General features: G+C 36.1%; 1 protein-coding gene and 1 non-coding gene across 2 annotated transcripts; both read right to left on the bottom strand.

Moving 5' to 3' along the window:
• Nucleotides 1-2,718: 2,718 nt before the first annotated feature.
• TRNAS-GCU (transfer RNA serine (anticodon GCU)) lies at nt 2,719-2,800 on the bottom strand. The gene has a single exon. It is a non-coding gene; the product is annotated as a tRNA-Ser (tRNA).
• Nucleotides 2,801-3,216: 416 nt separating this feature from the next.
• On the bottom strand, nt 3,217-4,660 carry LOC145018480 (Eukaryotic aspartyl protease family protein). Its single transcript, XM_078976358.1, has one exon. The coding sequence runs from the start codon at nt 4,630-4,632 to the stop codon at nt 3,313-3,315; it is 1,320 nt and encodes a 439-aa protein (XP_078832484.1). The 5' UTR covers nt 4,633-4,660; the 3' UTR covers nt 3,217-3,312.
• Nucleotides 4,661-23,799: the final 19,139 nt, after the last annotated feature.

Below are 23,799 nucleotides of genomic sequence, written 5' to 3'. Positions count from 1 at the left end.
CTTACAGTTGTTGTGTTATGTGTTTCAGGTACTAGCGAGGACAGTGGGAAGGCGCCGGCGTGATCGTACACACATTCGGGGAAAACTATTTTGTGAACTTTGTTATGTAATCGGTCGTGACAATATTATTTACATTGGAACTTAAATTATTAATTGATGTTTGATGTTTGTAAAAAAATGAAAAATTGGTTTAAAAATTATGTTGTTACATTACTCTTCAAGAGTAAACTCTATATATAGAGTTCACGACCCTGGGACAACTCCCCATGAGTTTACGGCCGTAAACTCATGGTAAGGGTGTTCTAGGATGCTTAAAGGTCTCATATCAATGGTGGAATTTGGCTAAGCCCAAATATAAAGTGTATGGATGGATTTGAGGCACCTTTATGGACCAAATGGGAGTTTACGGCCCCAACCAAGGGAGTTTACGGCCGTAAGCTCCCAAGGACATCTTTCTTGGGTGGTTTAAGGGCTTAAGTGATTGAGAATGATTCCTATGTATTTTTCCAAGTCAAATGGGGAGTTTAGGGCACCATTTGGGCACTTAATGGGAGTTTACGGCCCATGAACCACCTCTATGGGAGTTCACGGCCGTGAACTCCTATCCATTTGGTTTTATTGAAGTTTAAGGCCCTTATATCAATGGTATTGCATTCAAGCTATTTTTCCAAGGCCATAGGGGTGTTTAGGGCATTTCTAACACATGGAATGGAGTTTAATCCCCATGAAGGGGGGTTTACGGCCCAAGCAAGTTCTTGGGCAGTAAACTCAAGTTTACTCTCCAAAAACTCGTTCCAAGGTGTTCTAAGTCTGAATATGTAAGCCTAAAAGCCATATCTAAGCCTTAGGGGCAATTTGGAGGGGTTTTGGGGCTTAAAAACCCCATTATATGGTGTTTACGGTCCAAGAGTGTTCTTGGGCCGTAAACAAATCAATTTTGTCCCTATTTTATGTTTTAAACTCAAATTTGTAGGCTAGATAAGCTATTTAACAAGTTAGGATAGGTGGCTTACTTGTTTGGGGCTCGAAACGGACGATTTTTGGCTCGATATTAAGTTGTAGAGAGAGAGAGTGGGGAGAGTGTAAAAAGTCTCTAATGGACTCCACACACCCTTATATAGGGGTTGGAGTTGGGGCTCAGTGGAATTCTACCCGATACTGCCGTTATACGGGGCTTTTGGTCGCACCCGATTTAGTGGTCGTAATAAAATTTAACTAACTTTTCCAAATTAATATGGAAATGTAATTTAAGTGTTTTTATTTACTTTATTACGACTATAACGGCATAAAAATATAAATAAATAAAACATTTATTTATTTTACGACCTCGAATTAACGAAACTTTTATAAAATGGAATATTCCGTTAACGGTAACGGGATAATGTAACGGAATAAACTTTGGGCTGTCACAACTTTCTCCGATTCTTAAAACTGAAAATTCATTAAAACCTTCAAAGTAAAGCATTTTTTTTGAACGGCGTGAATTTTATTAAAAACTAGCAAAGAGCTAGAAAAGAACAATTACATCAAAAAAGTAGTAGAAGTAGGATTATGAAGCCAATTAGATCATCCTAACTTTATTTTGCTACACCTATTTGAAATAAAAAAGAGAGCCCTATGACAAAATTCATCGACCAATTTCATCAAAAATAATGGATTTTCTAGGAATAATTGTGCCGAAGATGGTGGAACTGCGAAAATCCTCCAAATACCAAAATGTAGTAAAAATCACTCCTTCTATAGCCTTCCCATGTCCATCCCTCAAGTGAGTTGAGTCTGGACACGAAATGAAAGAATTCACTAACATATGAACCGGAGTTTATATATCCCACCAAATAGCAATACTCGTCCAAATATCTACCAACTCCTTACATGTAGCAAAGAGATGATCCATCGAATTGACATTAAGGGAGCAAACCAGGCAAACGATTGAGTTTACCATGATACCTCTTTGAGACAGTTTCTCTCTAATGGGGATACATTGAATTCTAATTCTTCAAATAATAATATTGAGTTTGATGAGAACCCAATTATTCCACCGAGTCTCTATACCTCCTGAGAACAACATACCATCGTCTAGATAACATCTGACGGAAGAAACTGAAAAAAATATCCGACACACCAGGAATCCATCCTAATCTATCCGGACGAGACTCCAACTGAAGACCTGCAACAAGAAAGATAAATTATCCCACTGCGTCTGCTCAATACCACCTTGGAGAATGCGTCTGAGATTCTCCGGATCCCATCCAAAGTAAAGGAAAGTTCGTTGTAAGTTGGTACTCTTGTCTAGCAAAAACTTATGCTTTTCACTTGCTTAAACTCTTGGATCTTTGTTTTTTGAAAAACTTTCGGAGTCGGTTCGATCATGTGTTTTATTTGACACAAATGACATTGACGGACATAAATAAGATACAACATGGTGAGCGTGTGGTACAAACGCCTTTCTTATGCAGGAAGAAGAAGCAATTTCTTTTCAAATCTAACGAGTCAATTTGATTATAACATTTTCTGACTAGACATGTTCTTTTGTTGGATTTGAAGTATTGAAGAAAAATGTTTAGTAAAGCCTCCATCAGCATTCATGGGGGTCCGGTTGAAAACGGGGCTAAAAATGAAGATCTTGTTCAAGATATGTTTTCAGTTTTATTTTTGTTTTCTGATTTTAATTTAAAAAATTATTATCTTACTAGAAAATCCATGGGACGAAAAATTATACGTCGCCTGAGAGATTCGAACTCTCGCGGGGAAACCCCATGTACTTAGCAGGCACACGCCTTAACCACTCGGCCAAAGCGACGATTTTGTATTCGACTTAAATTTAACTGTATTTTACCACTGACTCTTTGCCGACGATTTAATTAAGTCCACAGAATAATTTAATAAAAGTAATGATATATTTTGTCACCTAATAAAATATTACACTTGATGATTTACATCGACCTTGAAGTTATAGGTTTTTTTTTTACTAATTTATTCTAAAAATTAGAGCTAATTTATATCGTATTGTTTCAATTTGTTGTCGGTTTATACAAAAGAAATCTTTACCACTATATAGGTGCATAACTTGGTAAAGTTTTGTAACAAATGAAATATGACTATATAAAATAAGAAAACGAAAATCAACTTAGTTTTGTTACATATTTTGACAAAAAGCATTAACTTAGTTGCATGCATAAGTCCCGATTCGAGTAGTCATACATCAAGAAAGAGTAATTTCGTTGGAAGAACTTTCATTTGTCATTCAATTGGTTCGTAGTACAGCTTGGGTTTATTTCTTAACTTCTTATAACTCTTGAAAAACAATTGCTACTAGTTACAAATTTCACGAGTAATACCAACACGTGAGTTTACAACATCAAACAAAATCCTTAAATTCTGTTGTTGCAAATTAGCAATCACATTCAACACCGAGTTCACATTATCAGGAGCGGATGCCATTGCCAAGCAAGCTAATGTTCCTGCACTACTATGTATCAGTGTGTTCTCCATGGGTAGAACAATATCTAATCCCGTAAAATGAAATGTCATCTTAGGTGCTACATCTTCATGCGTAACCGAGAAACATGTGTCAAATGCTCCTAATGAGGTAAATGGACCTTGAGTTTGGTTCCTAAACGCTTCCTTTATTGCATTATAAGCGGCAGGCACAAAGCGAGTTATAACTGTGCCTGAATCGATGATGGTCCCTGCTCCAGTGCTTGGGTCAAACCCTAGCAACTCTGGAGCTATAGGGACCTTGACTCGACCTATGGTCACACCCGTGAGGTTCACATAGTACAACGAAGGTCGATGCGGGTTTTTTAAAAGTGGGGTGAACTTCATTGTTTTAGGTTGACCATTTGGGCCGAGTCTAAGTGATCCAGAGAAATAATATGATCTAAAACTAGGCAAACAATATGAGAAAACACCAGAGTAAAATGATCCAGATTGGGAAAGTACTGACATTGCTCCACGGCCCAAACCCAATAACCCTTGAGGAGGGATTGATTTTCCCGAGACAGCACCAATGCACCCGAAAAGATAACTGGGAATTGTATCATTGGCTAATTGTAGAAAGTCACGAGATAGCGAAGCTAAAAATGAGGAATCACCACCATACGATTGATTAAACAAGCAGTTAGAGGGTTCAGCCATAGGGCATGAAAGCCCACGGGCTTGGACACACTCAGAAGTGGCACAACCTACTGTCTCGTAAGTAGCAGACGAGTTTTGAGAGAACATAGTTGATGAACAACCGATACAGCCACTGCATGGAACCCATGCAGTGTCTGCACTGGTGTCCAGCACCATGAACATGAGCTGGCCAGGTGTGCCAATTTTCACACGGGCCACATAATTACCGGTGTTTATAACTTGGCCCGGTGCAATTGGCACTGAAGTTATGGGCTTGGAGGCAACCAGACTCGATAAGTAGGTTAGCCTTTGTTGGTCTTCGGAGGCCATGTTGAGGACTGTGGTGGTCCATGACGATGCCGGTTTAGGTGAGTTGAATGGTGAACATTTTCCGTAGATGTGGATGATGGAAAGATCTGAGCCGTCCGATTTCGGTTTCAAAGATGGGCATGGATCAAAAGCTCTTGTGGTGGAAAGAAGAGCAATGAAGAAGAATGCAAAGATGGTCGAGTCCATGAGTTTGGATGGAATTATCGAAACAGGCCTATTTTCTAGTCTATATATAAGAGAACAATGGACATGTGAATTGGCAATAATAACCTTGTGTTCTTGTCCTTGATATTGTTCTTCCTGGTTTATTGGGAAGATGTCTAAGTCATGCGAGGACAAAACTTGTCAATGATTCAAAATGATTATCTTTTTCAATTGGTTCAGTGGACGAATATGCCCCGATAGTAATAGTGGAGATTTGAAGTAATATTATACGGGTCGAATTAATGCACGGGAGGCGGTCAGTCACGGGTACCAAGTGGCCCGCCCCACTCACGTGCCTCCAAGGCACCAAATACAAATATCCAATATGTTCCTATATGGATGTCTTGGCTAACTGCAGTGTATTTTTTTTTTTTTTTTTTAATTTATTTATTTATTTAACAACTAGAAGATTTTAAAGATTGTAATGGTCATTCCTAACAATAACAACCGTGCTAAAATGGCATGGATAATATTTCATATAAATTCTAGATATGAAGTAACAAAGTATGCAATTTAGATTAAGGGTATGTTTTTGTCAAACTATCAGGTAACTTTTAACCGGCAACCGATAATTAAGATTTTAAATGACATGTGTAGCGTGGTTAAAGGCAAATCTACGTATGTTGTAGGGGTGTCCATGGGCACCCATTGCTTTCATAATAAAATGTTAATTTAATGCCAGTTTCTCATTTTATCTAATAAAAGAAATTAACAACTATAGGACACCTATTACCTCCCATCAACAAACTCTACTCACAAATAACCTTTGGTCTAGCAGTGAGTGATACTTTCAAATGAAATGTCATAAATCTAATCGTATTTGAAGACATATGTGATTTTATGAATATGTTGATATGCCGGTTAAAAAAAAAAAAAAAAAAAAAAAACCCTCCACTCACAGTATCGAATAAATTGTGTCGCTCCATATTGGTGGAATTGATTTCCAATAAAATAATCCAAGAAATAATTCCAACAAGTTAAATTCATATCTCATACAGGAAATGGATAATCGGATAATTAAACCTCCAACATAAAAAACAACATATTAATATTAAATTTATATGAACGGCATTTTTTTCAAAATCATGTAGAAAATTAAGTTACGTTTGATGTTTTATATTAAAACTATATTTATCTTGGAATTGATTTCCCATAAAATAGTTCCAACATGCGATATTCACATCTCATACACGAAATGGATAATTAAACCACCAACATTATTAAAAAAAAAAACATAGTTAATATCAAATTTATATGAACGGCATTTTTTTTAAAATTATGTATGTCTTAAATCGTATTTTAATGTTATGTTTGATGTTTGATATTTAAAATTGTATTTATCTTCGATTGTATTTTTTTAAAAATTACGTTTGCTCTTTGGTATTAAAATAATACTTGTCTTAGAAGATAGTATTATTGAGAATCTCTCCCAATACTTAAAAAATTTCAAACATGTTTATTTTGACTCCTCAATTAAACTGGACACACATGATTTTGAGTTATAGATTTGTCATTGGGCGTGACAGCAAAGTCGCCTCAAGTCATGAACATGTTTATTTTGACTCCTCAATTAAACTGGACACATGTGATTTTGAGTCCTAGATTCATCATTGGGCGTGGCGGCGAATTCAAGCCTCAAGTCATGGCGAGTCATGATATTTTTCAAGGCGTGATAAATTTTTATACATTAAAAAAAATAAATCACATAATTATAGAATTATATCAAATATATCAAGTTTTTAGAAGTGTTTTATCAATACATCACATGAAAAAGTTAACAACCCAATTCTTTCATGCTCGATCTGAAAAAAAAAAACTCGCGCCTTGGAAAAATCTAACGCCATAATGCATTAAGGCGCTTCTAATTCTAGCCACGTTATTTGAGCGTCACGCCTCACAAAGACGTATTGCATGTTTTCGTAACAACTTCTTCATGCCTCGCACCATGGTGTGTTATTTAGAACACGGCCGATAACCAATGAGAACCAAAAACAAGTAGTTGATCGTTGCTGAAAATTATAGTTTTTATTTTAGGTATAATTATTTGGAAAAAATAATTGTAAGTTTTCCAAATGTGTAAAATTACATAAATAATAAAGGCAAAAATCATAAAGCTCGTAAAAACTCTCAATAGCTATTTGAAATAGCTTTTCAATTAAATATTTTTTTGTTAAAATAAAAAATTTAAACGAATATGGCGTGTTTAACACACAACCTTTAGGAGTTTCTACCATCTTGTTTTTAAGAAAAAAAAAAACTCCCAAAAATTGTTCGACAACAAGAACTTTTAACTTCTAGGTTAAATAAAAAGTTTAAAATTCGTAAGCTACTTTAATCAATGTTTAACAAAAAGCTCTTTTAGATTTTAAAAAATTGACTTAAATACCTTTTAAAATAAACTTGGAAAGAACCCTGCTTTGCGGGATAGGATACACCAAAGAAGTGGTTAGATAACAGATTTAATCGGACTTGTTTTAACATTTTGTTTTGTTATGATGGATTTGTCTATATGTATGTACTTCTATGGTTCCTAATGTCATGAGTTGTTCCTTTGTACATAATAAGCTTGAGAATATTATTGGAAAATAACAATAATCTTGTGCATGGATAGCAAACAACACGCCGAACCCAAATTACTAAAAGTTAAATAATTAGATTATAGATATTGGTAAATTACCACATAAGCTTGAGTTGAGGACCAAATGGTGACAACAAACAAAACAATGGCTGGAGTTGGAAACAATTTCCAGTTTCATAAAAGCATCTAACTATACCAAGTTTAATTTATAAAAATAAAAGAGATACATAAATAAAGTACTTGATATTGATCATTGACACATATGTCCTACTCAAGATAGCAACCAACTCCCATTTCAAACTGCATATCACATCCTATAGTATATACAGTATTTGGTAAATTTCACCATAAAAGAATTAAATAAAACAGCCAAATGTAAAGAAATAATAAATAGGGTCTTCACCTATTTACATAGATCAATATCAAAACTATTTATGTGTTTGGGCTTAAAGTATAACTTCAGAGAGTAAAAATTAATAAAAGTAAAATATTTATACCTTGTTTAACAACAACAAGAATCCCATCTTCATAGCACATCATAACAGGAAAGACTCCTCGATCAGATGAAATATTAGCATTGATATACATCAATAGTAACATGATAAAGTATCAAACATAACTAAAATTTACAAAAGTACCTTAACAATTATATAATCTCCAATCATGTTTATTCATCCAGAATCACAGATACAGAACAATTATTCAAGTTATTCCATAGTGAAGACCACAAATAGAAGTGTTATTGTTGAGATGTCACAGAAAAATACATATATACATAGTCAAAGATACACCGATACATATTGAGAGATGAGTGTAGTAAACCTAGGGCAAACTTTCTTTGAGGCATATCATCAAATGTTTGTTGTACATGTTTTGTAAACTTGTAAATAAAACAACAGTAACCCCATTTTTCTATTAGTCTGGCAATAAATCAACAAATATAAGGTTATAAAATCCAAAAAAAATAAAAAGGGAAGAAATGAATGAACATAAGGTTAGTGTAATATTGTAAATAAAGCTAGATTTAGTTCTTACTTAACAGTTTATGAGCTTAAAAGAACAGTTATGAAGAAACTGGAAGACATATTTGTGAAATAATTTCTATCCATTTTTGTTCTTGGAGGAAAATTTCAGGAGACTACAATCACATGTTCATTTATGTTTTTTCTATTTTTAGGGAGACATTAAGATCCTACATTACTAGGGGAGGGGGAGGGGGAGAGTGGTGTTGGGGTGCAAAGTTCTTCATGTATGGCTTTGTAGATGGTTTGACTTTTGTAGACCCACTTGCATGTGATGCATTAGCCTTATGACCAATGAGTATTTGAGAGTGAGAGAGAGACATGTAAACACCTCTATATAAGGTGGGTTCATACCACTTATAGACGTGTGCGTGAGAGATGTAGTTCACAATGACTAGTGAGTAAGATATTTATGAAGTTCTAGACTAGACCCCTTTTGTACTCATTTACTATGATCGAATATATATCTTTTAGCACCCAAATCAGCATGTTCAATTGTGCAAACTTTAATTCTGCATGTCAAACTATGTTCTTTTGTCACTACAATTGGTATCAGAGCGGGTCTTCAAGATCAAGGTGATTTTTGAAGAACGATTCTCAGTTTGACAACTTTTGTCGCAATTTGAAGCAATTTTTGGTGAGTCTCTCTCTACGATCTCTCTTAATCTCGTTGGATTTGTGCGTTGTGTTCTTAAATTTTTGATCATTTTAATTCATTGGATCTAATTCGTTTCAGTTCCCTTTGTTTGATCCAATTAATTTTTGCTTAGATCAAAATTCCTAAAATCATTCTCAAATTCAAAATTCACTGTTTATCAAATAATTCATTTTTTTTGTCGGGTTATTGCTCATTGATCCAATGTTAAGCCCAATCTAACAATCGTTAACTGTTACTGTTCATGATCTCGATTGAGCCTAAAATTGACTTCACATTTGATAATAAAACATGTATTAGCCCAAAGTTTCAAGTAAAGATCTAGTTTGTATGAGTCTACGCGTTGGTGTATATCTTTTTGACTTATTCACACGCGTTGTATTCGTATATCATTGGATCAATTTTTCTTCATTATTGACTGTTCTTGTGTTCTAGTTTTTGTTTTTCGTATCGTTTAATCATTCAATATTCTTTGATAATCTGAGAGTATAAATCGATTTCATATGATTTGTGATATGATGATATCGATTATGTTAGAGATATATTTGAGAAATCGAAAATGGGATTTTTGATTTGGATGAATATGGTCAAGAATATTATGAACAACAATGAAGAACAGTTCGAATAGGTTGTTTGATCTGAAAAGTGTTCGATTAGTGTTTTTGTCAAATGACGGATTTTGATTTCGATTTCGATTTTATCTGTGTTCTATGTTCATCGGAGTCATCTGACAATCGAGTCCAGTTGAAAAGTCAATGAACGTCGGCTAATTGATTGTTAATTAGTGATAATATTGACTGATTTTAGATCACACTTGGAGTTCAATTTCGTTATCTGTGAACGAAGATGTGGGTGTTGACTTTTTGAAGTCAAACTTTGTTCGATTGATTTGGATGTTTTGGATTTGATATGGGTATTGTTTTTGGAGTTATAATGGACTGCAATAAGACGATGTTTGAAGTTTGAACTTGGATTTGTAGTCGATGGGTCGAAGGTTTGGATTACAGTTAAGAGTCAATGATTGAAGTCCTTGGAAGTTTAATCGTTGGAATTGTTCTTCGTATGATTCAGTTCAGGTTTGTACGAATGTGATTTTGATTCGAATGGTGAAGAAGAATTAAAGTCAAAATTGGTTGTTGTGAGGATTTTGTTCGAAAGGCTGTGGAATTGATGTTATGAGCAACGAATGGTTTAGGTTATTGATCAAAGGGTATAATTATGATTTACATACGATTGGGTGTTTGTTTGTTTTGTTAACAAATGGGGTAAAATGATGTGTGTATGAACGAAGGGGTTTTTGGGTTTTCGTACGACAAATAAAGGGTAGATTCATATGAATTAAAGAAGGATTTTAGATGAAAGATAAATGATGGATTCGTACAAATTAAAGAAGAAGGAGAATTTTTGAAAATGGTCCTTATGGTTTCGCTAATTTGACACTTTTTCAAACCCTTGGTATAATTGCGTATGATTTGAACAAATGACAAGGTTTCGAATTCAGCCCCTGAACCATCGAATATTTGACACTTCGAAAATTAACCCAAGTTTCGAATGTTTGACACTTTTCACTCAATTTCGAAATTTTTTGAAGCTTCGTATGTTTGGGGTGATTTTTCATATGATTTGAGAACAAAGGGAAAAATTGTTGAAAATGGTCCCTGATGTTTCGAATGTTTGGCAGTTGATACCCAAATTCAAAAAAAGACTGTTTTTGCTGAAAATTGAAGAAAATGCATTTCAGGCCCCTGCAGTTTGTGCAAATTGATGCTTTCTTCCCAGTTTTAGAAAAGGGGGAGAGTTTTGCATATTTTACTGTTTTGGGCTCAACGGGTCACTGCAGAATTTTGAAATTGACAATTTCTACCCATTTTTGAGAAAATTTTTCAAAGGCGATCCTTGAACGAAGCTAAAAATTAAATATTTTTGGATTTTCCAGATTGAAGCACAAAGTTTATGCCACATGTTAAGGGGGAGTTTTGACACGAAAAATTCTGAATAGAGCACGTTCTCTTTCCTTGAAGGTTTTATAATCAAATTTCGATTATAAAAAGGGGGAGAAGTTTATATGGAAATTCGAACTTGAATTTTTCATATTACGCAAATTTGAAGACCGCAGTGATCTATAAGTTTTGAAGCTTACGAAATGATGCAATTGGAAGTTTGAAAATGATTTATTTTCGAAATGGGTTTGGAATTATTGAAGATTTTTGGGGTGTGCTTTTACGCTCAACTTTAGGGTGATCGATTTAGAGTTTGAGAAGCTCGTGATCATTCGATGATGCTCGGATTGTATGGTCTCACATCCTAGAGCCCAAATTGAAGAATCATGGAAGAATTGAAGATTGAAGTTCATTTCAACATGTGTCACCTTTGATGCTCGAACCGCATAGTTGCTTGACTTTGGAAGATTTGAAGTGGGTCATCCATTCCTAACTTTTAGGGGGGAGAATGTTGGGGTGCAAAGTTCTTCATGTATGACTTTGTAGATGGTTTGACTTTTGTAGACCCACTTTCATGTGGTGCATTAGACTTATGACTAATGAGTATTTGAGAGTGAGATAGAGACATGTAAACACCTCTATATAAGGTGGGTTCATACCACTTGTAGAGATGTGCTTGAGAGATGTAGTTCATAATGATTAGTGAGTGAGATATTTATGAAGTTATAGACAAGATCCCTTTTTGTACTTATTTACTATGATCGAATATATCTTTTCGCACCCAAATCACCATGTTCAATTATGCAAACTTTAATTCCACATGCCAAACTATGTTCTTTTGTCACTATAGGGGGGGGGGGGGGGGGAGAAATTTTATTTTTATAGGGCACAATTGTCATTTTAAGCTATAAGGTCTTCCGATGATTATATTCAACCCATACAACTGAACTCAGAAATTGAAATCAAAATGCCATCAATAAGAATGAAAAAACTATAAAGATTCAATCATTATTCATTCACGTATCGTATGACATAGTAGCCAAGAAAGATATAGAACTCCTATAAACATAAAAAGAACTGAATAACAATGCTCAATTCTCATAAATCGTAGTATATAGTTATATACAATCAAAGACATATTTTTCAAACCTCGTGAAGATGATGCAACCTTAATTTCTCTCTGCAATTCACTCTCCACATCTACCGAAGTCAAAATATTCTTAGTTTCTCTCTGCCCAATAGCCTTACCACTGCCGCCACTCTTCTTCATCCTCTACTGCTTAAATCCATCAGAATTTTCAACCACCGGCACCGGCCTCTTTCCTCCACCACCACCTCCACCAGTAGCAGCAACATATCCATTGTAATTCCTCATTGACTGCAATGATTTCATGTCCTCCAATATGTGTCTCATCTCTCTGTTTTCCTTCTGTAAATCACTTAATTCTCTGCTCATCCATGAATACATGCCCTTCAACATCTCAAACTCATCGGAATCACCATGAATTCCCTGCTTTTGATTCACTTTCTCTTCCACCATCTCATTAATTCAAAGTATCTCCACATAATAAGGTTTGAAAGATTGGATAGATTTGTGAAAAAGTTCAAAGAAGATAAGGATTTTAACCTGTTGATCGATGTTAGAGACATGAACACTTCTCCTAATCACATCTTCTCATTTTACCATGGTGGTTCTGTTAATCATCCTTCATTTCCCATGAGTAAAGTTATCCTTCTTCTAACCATTAACATAAGAAACTCAGAAGAGGTGTTCGTTTTTGGAAATGATAATCGAAGAAAGTAAATGAAAAGTGAAGAGAAGAGAAGACAAAAGACATACCCTTCTGGTGGAAATGCCATTGATGTTTGGGAAAGGGGTTTGGTTAGTTTGACGGACGAAATCGTTGATGATAGAATAACTGAAGTGAGTAGCAGCAGCACCAGATGGGGGAAGAATTAGAGCTCTGGTATAATTGTTGTTGGTGAGTGAAGGGGGGACAAATTCTTCAGCCATGGGATTCAATTTTGATGATTCTAATCTCATTGCAAAAATCTGAAATCAACTTATCGTCACATCTCTGCATCAAGCGCAATTCAGAATCAAATTAGAATTCCACATGCTAAAAATAAATTCGGCATGGTTCTATAGGTGGATTCATGTTGGGAGTCGCCGATTTTGGAAGAGGAACAATCAAGAGAGGACAATGGAAGGGGAAGGATAGGGTTTATGTCAAAGGATCGATGATGTATACAGATGAAGGCGGAGGGAGATACCTGGAAGGTAGAAGGAAACGACACGTATAGACAATATACGGTGGAGTAATATTATTTGGGAATAGAAACGGTGGAGTACACCGTGTTTGGTTCAGCAAGTCAGTGGAGAAAGAGAAGGACGCGTGGAAATAACAAAATAAATTAATGAAAAGTAGACCAAAAAAAAGGAAAACAAAAAAGAAAAAAACCCACTAATCACATGGAAGTATTGTTCATCTGTACTTCTCAATTAGTATATATATAAATAAATCATATCCATACTTTTGATACATATATTATACACGATTACATATAAATATATTTTAACAATTATGATGTCTTTATTTTAAACAAAATATATTTTATAAGATTAGATATAAATATAGTTGAACAATTATGATGTCTTTAATTGAAACAACATTATCAATGGATTTTATAACTTATTAATCTTCCTCTAACAAACTAATAAATGTTTCCTATATGAATTTATAAACTAAATTTAATAATATCCAATAATATTATTTCTTTTATAATGTGAAACACTTATAATATGTAAAAAATGTTTGGTATGAGTTCGTACAAAATTTAAAAGTATTATTTTTTTTATTTTAAAAAAAAAATCATCATTTACTAATATACATAAAAATGATTTGCCAAGTGGGAAGCTTAACCGATGCACATGGTATTAAAATTTGGATGGTTTTTAACTTTTAGTAATTATGATTAAGAAAAAATAATTTATCATCATTCTATTTCAATTTTATTTTACATCCAAATGTCTTTTATATAATTAAGCTACAAGTAGCTACTTGTGTCAAACATCTCTTATACAAATAAAAGTTATAACTACTAACATCAACCACTTTTGCCGATCAAACCTAAAAACTTTTCCTTAAAAGAAATAAGATAATTTCTTCTAAATGCTCTTAAAATTTTATGGACGAACATATCTAGTTTCTCAACTTATAACGTTCTCTTTGAATAGTATCTTGTATAAAATTTAGATGTGAAATCATATCAGACTTCTGGATCAACAATTTAGAACGAAGCAATCGTTTCTCTTTAACATCATTGTTCTCTTTCAACGACTCGACAAAATTGCAAAAATAGTCCCCATGGTTGTAAAAATATATATGTGGTTTTAGTAAAAAAAAATATTTGATGATGCATTAGTGGTCCAATTTTGGATTTTTTTTAGTGATTTTGATCCCTCAACAATTAAAGAGACAAGTATGCCCTTATAGTTTATATTTTCTATTTTCTTTAATTGCTTAAATGCATAAATTAATTTAATTTATTGTTTTTACCTTAAAATAAAAAAATAACCCAACACCCCTCTCAACTTTATAGGCGGAGATAAGCCCCTTCATCATCAGCCCCACCTTCCATCACCGGTTATTGGAACCGCCTTCGGTGGCCGCAATTCTCGTCACAAAACAAAAACCATTCATCTCCCTCACATGGCTGCTCTAATCAACTCTACAACATGACGAACCACCACTGCAAACCATTTTCATCGACAAACTAATCTATAAAAATCAAAATGTACCTATCTACTAATTTTCTTTCTTCGATGAACTTGCTTGTCGATTTGGTAACGGAGGGAGGGGTGGCGATGCATGTGGAAACGAAGATGGTAGACAGGGATGGCAGCTAAGAAGTCAGATGGAGGAAGATAATGCATGTGGCGACGAAAAGGTAGGTGGTAGCAACGTTGGAACGTCGATCTAGGAATAAGAACATGCGGAGGTTTGTCCGGCGGTGACAAGCGACGAAGGGGAAAAGTTGCGACGTCATTAATACATCCACCGAAATCACCATATCATCGCCATCATTCATCTCCTTATACCCCGATCTAAAACCACTAGGCCTTTTCTCGTGGTCGTAGCTAGAGTATCATATCCGTCACTATGGATCTCGCATTGGAAGCCAACACCAAAGCTTGGGTAAGAAAATCGTCATTGGAGTGGTGGTGGTGGTCTCTTCTTAGGGTGTGGTGGGCTGTGACTTAAGAGGAATGGGTGGTCCAGTAGGTAGTGGTCCAACAGGTGGAGTTCTGGCTGGTTTTTTCTAGTAAGTGGAGGTCCGACAAGTGGTAGGGTGATGGTGTTATATATATATATATATATATATATATATATATATATATATAGAGAGAGAGAGAGAGAGAGAGAGAGAGAGAGAGAGATAGATAGAGAGAGAGATACTAATTGAGTGGATTAAGGGTGTAATATTTTTTTTTCTTGTAATAAAAATAATAAAATATTAAATTAAAAAATACATTTAAGGGCATATTTGTCATTTCAGATTGGTTATGGACCAAAACCACACCAAAATATCAACAATAGGGACTAAAAACTGTACAAGATATCCAAAATTGGACCACCAGTGCATCACCAAACTTTTTTGGACCAAAAAAACATATTTTTGACAAAAGAAGGAACTATTTTTGCAAGTTTGTCCAACGACTCCTTAATCATTTAATATCGATCTTAGTAGATAAATAATCTTTATGATCGATAAATGTCATATAATTACAATTTTCTAGTTTTAATTAGTTTGGGAGAAGGAAATGTGTTTGGATGTGCATTTTGAAAAAAGGAACAATTTATATAAATAAATCAAAGATCAAAGATCATTTAATGAGATTACAAAAATAATGTTAATGACTTGTAAGGGTAGTATAATTTAGTCTGTATACACATTTAGTCTCTTTGTTACTTCGAGTAAACACTTAGTCATTCATATATATTTTGATATACGTATGACCATTGAACATTTTATCCAATAAAAGAATTCCTTATGACCACTTGGTGTAGGATTCCGATGAAACTTGAATTTTTCAGATACACATGAATTTTCTAGCACTCAAGAACTAAAGAACTCAATAACACTCAAGAACTTTTATGGTCAAAACACTGAAGAACTAAAGAACTCAATACCACACTAATAAATGCACACTTAAGAACATATACTCACACATACTCAAGAACACATACGCAAGGACACAAACATACAAATACGCACCCATTAATAACTCTATATCATATCAACACAAACCTATTACAATCAAAATCAGATTTGGAAATACACATATTTATTCTGTAAATAAGGTTTTGAAATGTGCTCTTAAACATACCATTTACAAATTTGAAACCTAAATTGAGCTCAAGAATAATAAATCTATATCGTTTCCATCTTTTGAATGAGAACACACTTTAAATCAATCAAAGTTGTGAAGGTTTTTTTGAAGCATGACAGACATGTTCATAAAAAAAATTCAAGAACTTAATATTTCAGTTCAAGTTCTAGTGTTTGTTCACCGGTGGTTGTTTTCCAAAACTCAAGAACTAGATTCAATAACAAAAATGAAAAAAATCAAAGATTTGCTGCACCATGTACATGATTTTAGATATTAACTTCTAGTTTTGTGTATATTTCAAACTCAAGAAACAAGGAACAGGAAATAAGGCCAAATCAATCATTCTGAGGCTATAAGACCCTAACCGTGTACAATTTAGAAAGCATACACGTAGCAAGATCCATACGATTATTATAACTCAAATATCAGTATAACATGGCTAACATAATGGGGGAACTACTTACTTGGCTCGACCGATCACGCGCGTTGCACTCTCCGCTTTTCCCTCCTTTAAAAGTGTTAACTCTCCTTTTATTTTTGAAAACAATTTTACAATTTCCTTAGTTTGAGTCTCGACATACCCGAGGGTGTGCCTGAATCCCTCAAACCAAGGCTCTGATACCAACTTGTAACGACCAAATTTTCAAAAGAAAATTTTCATTTTTAATTAACCAAAATATTTCCACAAACCATGAGGTTTCAAAATATAATTGTTTCCAAAATTCATAACCATTACAAATTTATTTCAAATCATCAGAGTGTCCCATATAATGTCTGAGAGAGAGAGAGAGAGAGTGTGTGTGTGTACGCCGTACCATCAAACCTTGCCCTTTTCTGTGGGATCTAAGGTTCCAAACTTCAGATCCAAGTCCTCTTGGCACAAATACAATGTAAAGTTGCAAACTTTATGTTGGAATATGAACTCCTTAATGATCGTTAGATTTAAGCAGAAAAGTAAAGATAAATAATTGATGAACACAAGAATGATTAAACTGATGTCGAATGATTAACTTCAACACCTCAGAAGAGCTCGATTAAGAACTTTGACTGTAGAGATGTTTAGGGTTACAATGAAATAAAGATAATAAAATAACTATCGTATACTCCAAGGTTTACATGCATGCACCATATATAATACTACGTAACCCTAATCTATAATCACGGTTAGACAGGACCAAACCGGATATACAAAAGACTGGCCCATGATGTAACACATAATACCCAACAATCTCCCCCTTTGCATCAATGGAGTCGAGAGCTCAATTCGGTTGAGCTGCAGCAGACTTCTTGATTGTCTTGAAAACGCTCGGTATGATGGCCAAAAGAGTTTGCCTAAATGTGATGTACCACCGAAGTGTGTCCGTGAAGTTCTTCTTATCTGAAGCAGAGTTCTCCTTACACCGATAAATAATATTGATAATATGTTCCAAGCAATCGGTGGAAAACAGGTTCTTGTCGACAAGAGCAAACAAAAACTTCTCACCTTTGGCTCTTATGAACATAACGGTAAGGTGAGCCGAATTGATCTGTCCAAAATTCGTTTTAGTGATATCACCTGGATTTCCAGTAGGCTTTACCATTGGCTTCTTCCTCAAAACAGAAGCTACTTCCTGATCCATCTTGGCAACCTTAAGGACGTAGAAAGCCAACATTCTCTTCAAATGATTCAGGATCGACTCACATTCTTTCGCATTTGTGAGCAAGATGTTAAAGAGCAGGATCCAATCATAAGGATTCAAATTGGGAAGGTCTGCCAGGGAAATCAAAGACACTGAGTTATCTGAACGTCGGGTTATTTTGAATTAAATGTTAATGAATTTCCCTGCAGGCAACGACTTCAGCACCTTGACCGTTGTTATTTTCTGTACGCTCCAGGTTAGGTATTGAGGCTGACCGAACTGAAGGTAGAAGTCAATAAGTTACCAATCAATCTGAGGATGGGGTGAAGGAGCCTCAACAATTGAATCAAAGCGATGAAAAATAAATTCCTTTTGTGTTATAGGCATATCAAACTGTGAATCCCTTGTATTATCACAGTCAAACGAAGTCACAGGTTCCAGCCAGGTTGTGCTTGGAGACTCTATGGATTCTTTGATCAGTGTTTCCTTGGTCCAAGGATGGAACAATTTCCTCTTGCAACTTAGTGCATCATCCTCTTCTTTCTTCTTTCTTTCTCTGTCTTCGGCTTCCTTTGCGACACGAAGAGTTTCGTCTATCTCTTGATCCCTTTTCTTTCGTTTCAGGATCTTAGAAATAGTTTCTTGATCCTCGCCACTATCATCATTTTCCACAATAACATGCTTCTTCTTTTCTTTGTTACTAGAACCTGAAGCTACATTAACCTTCGATTCGGTTTTCATAGTCACCTTCGGTTTGTCTTCAAGAGGAATCACAAGTCCTTCTCCCCCTTGTGAGGGAAGGAGTTTGGAGGTTAAATGATTGTGAATTGTAAGCGTGAGAATAGGATCGTGAGCCTGAAGCACATTGTGCAACTGAGAAAGAACATCCCCAGCACAACTGCGAAAAATGGCTCGTTCGGTTTTTAACAAGGAAACTTCTCGTTATGCCTTGGTAAGTTTGGGTTTCTGCACTGCATTTATAGCAGTTTGTTGAGCAAGATCATCTTGGAGTTGCCTTTCCACCTGGAAGTCAGGATGGAGCTTTTCTAACCGGAGTCAATAGAAGCCAGAAACGTTTTGTTATCAGTAAAAACATCAAAGTGTAGAGTCTCGAACTTGGCTTGTTACCCTTGAAGAGACTGAGAGAGGGAATCAATGGATGCAATCACCTTTGCAGCATTAGACTCAACACGACCCTTGAGAGAGTTAAGAAAAACCTTGGAGTCTTGGATGAGTTCTTTGATATCTGATGTGGCTCGTTTGCATAGAGAGGTAGAGTCATCCACAACTGCAGTGCACTTGTCAATAGACTCATCATATTGGTGCAAAGCAGTGTTCATAAAGGCTTTCATGACGACATCGTTGCACTTCTTGGGTGTCTCGATCAATGTATCAAGCTTCTCATTAACATTATCGATCTGCTACTTGGTTGCTAGAGCAGAATCATCTTCCTCACTAGGGATTCGGTAGGGACTGTAGTAAGTGGAATCAAATTCAAACTTAGCTCCTCCAAGAACTGGATTAGAGTCACTAGAGGGAGTTGGGGAAATTGGTTTGGTAGTAACTTTAGGTGAATATTCAGTCTTAGCCCCCACATCAGATGTGTTGACTTTGATCGAAGAATCTGTGGTAGAGGTGATGATAGGTGAAGTGGTGAAGGTGGCTTGGAAAAAAATTGGAGGTGGTAATGGAGCAGTGGTGAAAGGAGTAGAACTGACATGTGGTGGTGGAGCAATTGTAGAAGAGGGTTGAGATATAGGTGGAGGTGGAATCAAATCCTGAACAGTGGATTTGGTGGAGATGGAGGAGGAGTGGGAATAGTGTCATCAACAGCCTTTTCTGGAGTTGGAGATCGAGGAGGTGTAGTCCCCCTAGGTGAACCTTCGTATTGCTCTTCCTCTTGCTCACCTGCAGACTGCTCATGTTTCTGTTCTGAATGGGAAGGTAAAGGAGTTTGTTTTCGGCGATCCATTTTCTTTACTTTCTTTGGTGCAGAGGAATCACCTTTGTTAGCTTTCCTTTTCTTTGACTTAGTGGGTTTGGAAGAGGGATCTTCGGTTTCTTTTTTCTTGATAATGGCTTTCTTCCCTTATTTAGCAGGTTTCTCCACTTCAACTAACGCAGCTTGCATCTCAGGAGTCAATTTACGTGGACTCTTTATATTCGGAGATAACTCTGCTTTCTTGAGAAACATACCAATACATTGTCTCCGGAATAGAAACATTGTGTGAAAACCGTGTTGGATCAGCCACGATTATCCTTTTAGTATGAAAGGAGGAGACAGAGGAGAGCGGAGAATCCTTCATGATGGGAACCTTGAGAGAGGTTATTACCCTTTGAGCGAAAATGGTCCAAAAACGACCACAGGAAATTTTAGAATGCTTGGTCAAGGAGGACAGGCTCTGTACCAGTTGGGACTAGATTAATGACCTATAGTCCAGGTTGATTCCATTGTAGATACCATACAGGATCGTGATGAAGCATTTGTTTGAACCATCAGATCCACCAACACGCTCAGCCAATCCCTTGTGAATAAGGGTGAGTAACCCATTCCATTGAGGGGGTAAGCAAGATTACTTAAATTTAGTGAAGGTGGTAAGCACCTCAGTGTAGCCCATCTCGTAGAACATCGAGAATAATTGAGTCGTTGTGATAAATTCTGGGGAGATGACTGAGGTGTCTACTGCAAGCCCTAGAAGAGAGCAAAATCGTCCTTCTGAAATAGAAGCCTTGTGAGAAGAATCTGAAAGTAGATGCGCTTTTTGATTTTGTCATAAGTTGTTGTGGAGTATACTTGAGACAGTAGTGACATTGGAACGGATTCCACTTGAGTTAGAGCTATTACAAGAGGGGAATACTTGAGACATTCCACAAGTTGAAGCATGTATTGATCATACACGAATGGAGTCATCTGAATGATCATATTCTGGTTGGGCTTGATCGAAAGCAGGGTCGACGACGCAGTCTGATCATGAAGAGATGAAGAATCCGCCATTGTTAGGCTTGTGAAGAAGATGAATAGTTGTTAAAAACGCCGGTGTATTTGAGAGAATTGGAGTGTGGTAAAAGGTACAGTAGAGCGAGAACTCCTTTATATATGATTTCCATGGGAGAGAAAGAATCTGTCATAATGATGAAACGATCTTTGAAAAGGCGCCAGTAAAATCGGGATTTGACAGCTTGGTTTTCCCCAGATATACATCATACGACGAAGGTTTAGGGGCCGTTTTAACTTCATTAATCCATTTTTGAACTTATCCAAAGACACGTTGTAACTTCGTATCCATTCAACTTCACCGATGTAACATCCCCCTCTGGCACGTATCACAATATTGTCCGCTTTGGGCCACTCGACACGAGGACTTCCCAGGGTGTCACCCATCCTGGTACTACTCCCGCCCGAGCACGCTTAACTGTAGAGTTCTTATGGGATCTGCTGCCCGAGCACGCTTAACTACAGGAAGCACAGGACTCACGCTTGGATCAGGGAAAGTCACAAGCTTAACAAGAAGCTAGTAATTGATTTCGTTTTATTCAAGTATGTCATTACCATTGTTTCGGTAATGACTAAGAAAATTGTTGTTATCCCGACCCTAGTGGTCATATCACATTGAGTCCGACTACGATGAGTAGGTTACGTGGTTCAGAGAACCAAGTTTGATGTAGTGTCCGACTTAAACCAAACGATTGAAATCAAAGCGATCAATAGAAGTATCGCGCTCGTTGTTAAAAAAAGTTGGTAGCTAGAAATGCTACATGTTAAAATGTGATTATATCACATTAGACCATGAAGGAAGGCATATTTCATTCCGGAATTTGACTCTAAGAGACCTGAGTCTAAGCGTTGTTACGTACGATAATAGGTCATTAGAATATGACACCTCGATCAATTGTAGCAATCAAATTAACTTGTCCTAAGAATAAGAAGGTGTCTCTGATAAAGAATGAGCTTGTGACACGAAGTTCATGACTAAAAGTCTAACGAGCAGGTGCAAGACCAAGCACCGCCTGCAATCAAGGAGTCCAAGAGTTAGATACCTATTCGAAGCAACATAGAAGTTACAGTTACTACCTAGGATGAAGAGATAATGTATGGAGTCATTATACTGCCCTGTTTCGTTGATGATTCCGGGATGTAATCATCCTAAGGGGGAGATAATTGTAACGCCCGTAGATCCGGGCTAGTCAATTTAGAGATAATAGGAGTCGAAAATGACTTTTCGACAAAATATTACTTAGAATAAATAATTTGAACCAAGTTGTAGTATATTTCACAAGGTGTCCCTGCATATAAAGAACGCCGAAATCCGAGTTATAACGAAGAAGTTATGACTCGTCGAAGTTTCGCGACGGAACCGGCACGGCACCGGGAAGCGTAAAAAGTGAATTTACGATAGAGCGAGATTTAGCCTTAGTGATCTAAATGAAAGTCATAGAATATGTTAAACCGAGAAAATCCATAAAAAGAACGCCCAAATCTGACTTCGTATGAAGAAGTTATGATTTTTCTTTGATTCGGCTTAGCAGTGTACAGCCCGAAACTCGAATTTTAGTTCGAGCGGTTTTTGGCTTATGCGACCTAAATGAGAGTTGAAGATCTCATTAATAGGAACCCAACGGTAAAAAGACAGACGAAAACGGAGTCCGTATGAAGGAGTTACGAATTCTTCGCGCTCATTTAACAGTCTAAACGCCTCGTACTGTTAAATTTAAGATCGGTCGAGAATTAGCCGACGGAGTCAAAATGAAAGTTGTAGATATTATTTTTACCTACGCGTAGATATAAAGAACGTCAAAAACTGAGGTCTTATGTGAAAGTTACGGATTTTAGAAGTCGGAAGTGTGCTGTGCGAAAATGGGTGATGTGGCACAATCTTGGCCATTGGTTTCTCCCCAAGTCTTGCCACTAGATGGTGACATGTGGCACCAAGTTCAGCCATTTTCACTCTATAAATACCACCTCTCCCACCCTCATTTTCTTCACACCTTTCCCATTCTTTCTTCTCTTTACTCTCTCTCTAGAACCTCTCTCTAGCCCCGAAATCCCCCGAAAAGCCTAGGGAACCTCCCTAGCACGAGGCGGAAGCCCCGGAGTGCTCGACGGCTCCGAGAAGAAGAGTTTTTCGGCTCAGAAACGCTGCTCCGAGCAAATCTTGGTTTTCTATAAAACCCGCTGTAAGTGAGCTACGCCTACGCTATTTTTAATATAGTTTTTATTTAATTATATTAACGTTGTTAAGAACATATAATAAATACTTGGGCTATTATTATGGGTTATATAAGTATTTTTTAACGCTTATATAATAGTAATAATAGCTAGACTATTAATTAGTCTCGGCGAATAATAGACTAAAACCTATTGGTGATAATACTAGGTTTCGTCGAAGGAAATTATTTTAAAGTAAACGAAGCGCTGTCCGAGTACCGAGTCACCACCTTCTCAGGTGAGTGCATGGTCCCTTTCATCTTACACATAGATATGAAGTATTTATTATATAATTTACGTGTTGTGAGTGCATGGTCCCTTTCATCTTACACATAGATATGAAGTATTTATTATATAATTTACGTGTTGTGAGTGCATAGTTCCCTTTCATCTTACACATAGATATGAAGTATTTTAATATAAATTACGTGCTGTGTGAGCATATTGTTTGAATACTTGCTATCTATGCTGAGTGAAAGATTTTTATACATGTTTTAAATGATTTAAACTGTATATGTATTTTATATCTACAAAATGTGTTGGGTAAAACATGGGTAGATGAAATAGTTGTTTTGTGATAACACGATGGGAAACATCAGTGTTGTCAGTGATCCAGTCATATAGTGGAGTATAGATGACGACTATGGATGATACTAGACGGTCCAGTGGAACGATAGCAAATTCGTAACATGTAGGTATTTTTGAACTAGGTGCTCATTAGGTATTTTTGAACT

Source organism: Lactuca saligna, chromosome 9 (assembly GCF_052625555.1).
Source record: "Lactuca saligna cultivar CGN05327 chromosome 9, ASM5262555v1, whole genome shotgun sequence".
NCBI lineage: Eukaryota > Viridiplantae > Streptophyta > Magnoliopsida > Asterales > Asteraceae > Lactuca > Lactuca saligna.
This window is presented reverse-complemented; position numbering and strand designations above follow the sequence as displayed.